This window comes from Mizuhopecten yessoensis, unplaced genomic scaffold, assembly GCF_002113885.1.
Source record: "Mizuhopecten yessoensis strain PY_sf001 unplaced genomic scaffold, ASM211388v2 hete_36183762, whole genome shotgun sequence".
NCBI lineage: Eukaryota > Metazoa > Mollusca > Bivalvia > Pectinida > Pectinidae > Mizuhopecten > Mizuhopecten yessoensis.
The window spans coordinates 173-6,444 of NW_018485639.1; the positions used below are offsets into that span (position 1 = coordinate 173).

General features: G+C 34.0%; 1 protein-coding gene across 1 annotated transcript; it reads right to left on the reverse strand.

Annotated features, from left to right (window-relative positions):
- Positions 1-237: 237 nt before the first annotated feature.
- On the reverse strand, positions 238-6,075 carry LOC110444874 (glutaryl-CoA dehydrogenase, mitochondrial-like; the record flags this gene model as incomplete). The annotated part of the gene is made up of 9 exons (XM_021489227.1): positions 238-1,519; positions 2,470-2,630; positions 3,151-3,276; positions 3,565-3,668; positions 3,929-4,151; positions 4,466-4,595; positions 5,025-5,134; positions 5,579-5,702; positions 5,901-6,075. Coding segments are annotated over 9 exons (1,227 nt in total), but the record flags the coding sequence as incomplete, so codon positions are not given.
- Between the last annotated feature and the right edge of the window lie 197 nt (positions 6,076-6,272).

Genomic DNA, 6,272 nt, shown 5'->3' on the forward strand with positions numbered 1-6,272 from the left:
CACTTATTATAGAGCATGAAACATATGTAGAATATATCAATAATAGCCAAAGATGTAGTTATGGTAGGTTTTGTGAAACTTTGTACTTCCTTCTGTGATTTTACACTTTTAACCATTTGGATGGTAAAGTCTTGTTCAGTTACCTCCCATTCGTCCTGAGGTTCACACAACAAAATACAAATCATATAGAATTTTTATTTTTTTTATTTATTTATTTCAAAACATTTTCTAAGTACATATATGATGAATAACAAAAATACGTTCAAAGAGTGATTTTTTTTCTTTAAAAAGAATTTTATATATATCTATATCTAAATGCCATATAATCATGACTAGACTTTTGTCTGTATTTGGTATTGGAATTTGGAATTTCATACTTGATTGGAACATGATCAAACCAACCTATTTATGCATGAAAAAACCGTTTTGAACACTGAATCCTGCCAAGTGTACCTATTTTAATTAATAGTCCAACATGAGGGAAATGTAACATAATTTACAAAGATCGGACACCTGGGGCGTGTTCATTTATGCGGAACAACCGGTACATCTGTTTTTAAATGTTACATTTTGGGGTATAAATCCTGGCAGACCTGCAGAAAGCAGCATCAGATTACTGGGTCTGACCTTACTTCATAAAAACAAACTCTGGTCCAACCGGTTCAACTGTTTGGACCGCGATATATCAATTCTCTCCAAAACATTTTCACTCATCCATGCAACGCTTACACACTTATAACTTATGTCTCTCTCCATTACCGCAGTAAAATGAACAAGGAACTTCTACAAATGTCCCTTTTCAAATAAATCTTGATCATACAAAAAATATCACAGCAATTCTATATAGTATACATCCTTATGGTACCACAAATTTAAAATACATTTCAGTATCATTTTTTATTTCATACAAAAACCAGAGCTCCAAATAGTGATGTAAATCAATCAATAAGTGTCTTCAAATTCAAGAGTAAATATTTCTCAACAACATTTTGATGCAAATCTATTGCAGATTTTGAGTATTGTATGTAACTTAACAATGTTCAATTGCATAAATGAATCAAATGTTGTTTCGATTGTATTACGGAAATGAGTAATATCAGAAAAGCATTGGTTGGACTAGCAGGTCAATTCGAAAGAATAGACAGCAAACACTCATCCCCATATTTAAGAATGATTGTCAATATATAGATTACCACGAGTGTTAGTTAACTCACAACCTCTAACACATAAACATGTACATATCAGCTGAATGTGATGATCATGACTTATCAAACAAAGAGAGAATGTTACAGACTTTGAAAACACTTGTGAAGCACGTCAGCTAGAATGTGTCACAGTCTTATAAATTACTACAGCCTAGGGGGAAGTCTGTAGTAGGATGTTGTGAGATTTACTGGAATACTGCCACAGGTTAACAATCTGGATTATGCACATCACACTTTTGTTCAGTTATCAGCAGTAAATGCCTGTAGCCCTGTGATAGCTCGACCCAAGATCAGCGCATGGATGTCATGGGTACCTGGAACATGTAAACGCACAATTAAATACCATTATCTAAATGAATTATCTAAATTTTTCAACATTCAACAAATATCGCTATTTTCTATAATACACAATGGCTAAATAGGTCTTTAGTAGGTTATTTAAATAAAGTCATTTCATTAATGCAGAAACTAGTTCTTAACATTTTATAGATTTGTCACATTATGAAAATTTTAATAATGCGACGAATCTGTAAAAGGTTGTGATGTACCAGACTTTTCATCATGGAATAGATTTAAAAGCAACTGTTGCATACCATCATACTCATTAGAACACATTCTTATCTTTATAACATAAATATTTCAGTTCTCTTATTTGAACCTTTTATTTACGCTGATTCAGAAGTGGTAATAATATACATACAGCACTTAAATTTTGGACATTTCATATCCAATCACAATGATGAAAAAAGTGTACACACTGAGATTTTTAGGCTTCATATTTTGTGTTTCAATACAAAGTACCTGCCCAGTCTCAGACATACCATACATTTTGATATTAATGCATCAAAGAATGGGATTTAACGAACGATGTAAGAAAAACTCCAAAAATAAATTTATACTGAACAATGATTACTTACGGTAACACCTGGCCACTTTATAACAAACATACAATTAATGGCCGAGGGAATAGCCAAGAATCAGTTTTCGCACCTAGACTTTGTGTTTTTCAAACAGCTATAGTAGATAGATTATAAAAAAAAAAAATCTCTGGTATTTGCCGAGATTCAGTTCTACACTAACTTTTGACCCCTTAGTACATAAATAACAAATTAGTCTTTTATAGCAACTGTCTTTGGACACCACATCAAGAAAATGATTTGGGGAAGTATAGACGTTAAAAATACTTTAATATCTCATGCTTTGATAAACAGAGGACAAGGAATCCTGATCATAAAGATATAATCTAGTCATTTCTGCAACGTACCCTCATATGTGTTGACAGCCTCCAGATTCATGACATGGCGGATGATGTGATACTCATCGCTGATGCCGTTACCTCCCAACATATCTCGTGCCACTCGTGCGATATCAAGAGATTTACCACATGAGTTCCTCTTGATCAGAGAGATCATCTCAGGTGTTAATCTACAAAATTAACATTGACCTCGATAAAAAATGTAGTTTTAAAAATAAAAGATAGGTTTAGAATTAATAAGCAAGTTTACCTGGATAATACTTCAATAAATTGATATCAAGGAACTAAGTAAATCTATTTTAAATCACTGTAACTCAACTCTGACATCTCTCAAGACTTGCAATCAGGACCCATACAGTTTGGTCAGTTGTCTTAAAAGAAAGTATATTGAAGTCACTGTTTCAAAGATGTTCTTTTTTTCAAAACAATGCAGAATGTGTTGCTCTTACAAAATATTTAACAACTTAGGACCATGGAATATCGTTACAAGTATCATGAGAGGTTTTCCGTAGGAAAAAAAACAAACATCTGATCTAAAAAAAATGCATTTGTTCAAAATTGATGTACAGAAAATTATTAATTATGATATTCAGTTTAAAATTAAAAGAGAATGATATCTTGATAGAATTCATGTTTTGTTACACTCATGTTAACAATAGTGGACCTAATACACTGAAGAGCTTTACTTACAGTCCCTGGTCCTTCAGTCGGCCTGCCTGCACACACGACTGTAGACCAAGTGATATTTCTGTCAACATGTCGGCCATTTTTTTCTGAATCAGTTGGTTTTTGGCAAGGGGTTTCCCAAATTGTATCCTGAAACACAAACGAGCTTCACATTCTTACTCTGGTCTGCAAGGTGACTATTTTTCAATTACTATTATATTTTACCAAGTAATACAAAAACAATACATATTATCATAATGAGACTACATTTTATGCATTTTTTTTATTTTTTTTTCATATATATATACAGTGTATATGTATTTTCAAATGAGAAATTTTGTATTTTAAGTTCTGTATATATTCACCAATCCCCCGAAAGACTTTCAACATCACATTAACTATTGACCAGAATGATTGATTACTAGTGTTGACACGTACCTATCCATTGTATATTGCCGTGCTGCTTCCAGACAAAACTCAGCAGCTCCTAGCGTTCCCCAGGCAATGCCATATCTGGCATTGTTTAAACACCCAAATGGGCCCTAAAAACATCACATTGTATTTTAAGATATCAATCTCTGATAATGTCACATTACTTGACTGCTTTCTTCAATTGTAATCAAATCAAAACATAATTAAGTGTTTGAACTCATTAACAAAGTAAATATCTTTTTTAAATATGTAATTCTTTCAACACAGAACATTTTAAAAATTTTACTCGAGTAAAGACCATGAATATCTGTGACTACGTCAAACACAAGTTGTTTATTATTCATACAATCCAAAAGAGGACAATGTTTACCCCAAGACCAGAGATATTGGGAAGCATATTCTCCTCCGGCACCTCTACGTCATCCATAGCAATTTGGCCGGTGATACTGGCCCGCAGCGAGAACTTGCCCTCAATAACGGGTGCTGTAAGGCCCTTCATACCTTTCTCCAGGATAAAGCCTCGGATTTTGTTGTTATCTCTATCACACTTGCCCCAAACAATGAACACATCAGCAATAGGAGAATTGGTGATCCTACAAAGAAATGATAGGCTTTGTATGTTAGTACCAAGCAGTTACTTGTTCTGCCGTTCATTTAATGGGGCAAAAGTTAACGTTTAAAAATACTGACTATTTCTTTTTCACAGAACTGTTCAATGGTTTGATAACCATTCATTTTTTTGTTAAAATTCATGGAGCGTACAGATATGATTTACTGTAATATCAATTAAGTATCTCTAAAACCGTGAGGTCACAATAACTGACAGTGTAAATGGATCTTTATGAAAGTGCTTTTTCAAAAAACATGAAATACAAAAACAATTTCAAATATGATTGCCGAGTCTTACCAGGACTTGCTTCCAGACACTCTGAAGGTTTTGGTAGCAGCATCATATTTGGCTCGGGTTTCCATGGAGGCAGGGTCACTTCCATGGTTTGGCTCGGTCAGACCAAAGCAACCGATTAACTCTCCTTTAGCTTTGAAGTATAAAATCATGAGAATTAAACTATAACTAGAGATCAGTCTCCCTTAAAGTGCATCTAATTATTGTACACTGTAAACTTCAGAGGATAATACTGGTTCAATTATTAACACCATATATGTCCTACAATAGGCCAAAAGGTGTAACATATAACCTCAAACTCTAAATATTGGGGACATATTACAGGACAATGAAATAGCATTTGTTGGCATTTAAACAGATCTGCAATATATTTCGGTGGGCTTATTACCAGGCATGGGCCAATTGCCAGATTAACATATCCATTTCTATTACAGGATATACTAGTAACAGTTATTCCTAAGAATCTTTTAATGTTGTAGTATGCATTTTCATTCTATTTTAAAATAACAAATTTTGTGTCTGTGGTACAACTTTTGACAGGTATTTGATTGAAGATATATACCTAGCTTTGGCAAATATTTCTGTTTCTGTTCCTCTGAGCCGTAAGCATTGATCGGGTGCATCACTAAGGAGGACTGGACACTCATGGCTGACCTGTAGCCACTGTCCACTCTACAAAATAATATCAAGATAATAAAATATTCTGAATAAATATGGGAAAACAGTATCTTCTATCCATATATCAAAGTGATATCAGAACAGGCATAATGGACAGATACAAAGTGCAATAAAACTTGTATAACTCTGTTGTATGAGAATTTGCTGAAACCGAAGACTATTAATGTTTGTGTAGTTAACAAATCCCTATTACCGGTAACTAAGAAAACACTAATAATTGTAGACAATGTAGAGAACCATTACCAAAAACATTGATGTGTACAGGTAGAAATTAGTTCCCGGTGTGAATATATCACTATAGTACTATAGGTGTATTGACAGACGAGGCTAGTTACCTGTGTATATAACAATAGAAATTAACAAAACTATGATGGTACATGTACTTGCCACTTATGAAAATGTGAAGCCAAGAACAAATAAAGTATTTGAGAATAATACCTCTCCAGTTCTCTGGCTATTAGACCATAGGCTACAGAGGACACACCAGCACAACCGTATCCCTGTATGGTTGGCCCTAGCACTCCAAGTTCTCCCATCTCGGGCATCATCTCCTTGTGAAAGTCTGTAGAAATGAAAAACAAATTTGATACCTGAAGTCTGTCCATACCGAGGTCACCAAATATATTCTCAATATTCTAGATACTGTATTAAATACTTCATACGTTGGTAAATCATCCAACTTCTTAATCAAAGATGATGAATGGACTGACAATAAAACATTGTTCTATGACGCACCGGATGGTGTTCCCCAGTTACATACGTTCGTGTCTGTTGGCCATCAGTATCCTTGGCATCAGTTTTTCTTGGCAGTAGGACCTGAACTGGTCCCTCACCATAATCTCCTCCTCTGTCAGTAAACTCTCCAGGTTTAAGGCATCTTGCCAATGAAACGAAGCTGAAAAAATACAAAAACATGTCCTTTGTACAGAATCATAATGGGTAATTAGTCAAGTTAAACTCAAAAGAAAGAAATGAAAACTAATGTATTTACCAGGAATTAAATATAAAAATAACAGTTTCCTGAGATATTGAAACATGTTGCCTAAGGGTCTTGAATTGCGTAGTGTAGTAGTTGGGGAAGGATTATTCCGAATTATTCTGACGTTTTATCAACTTTTTTTATATCGGTCTG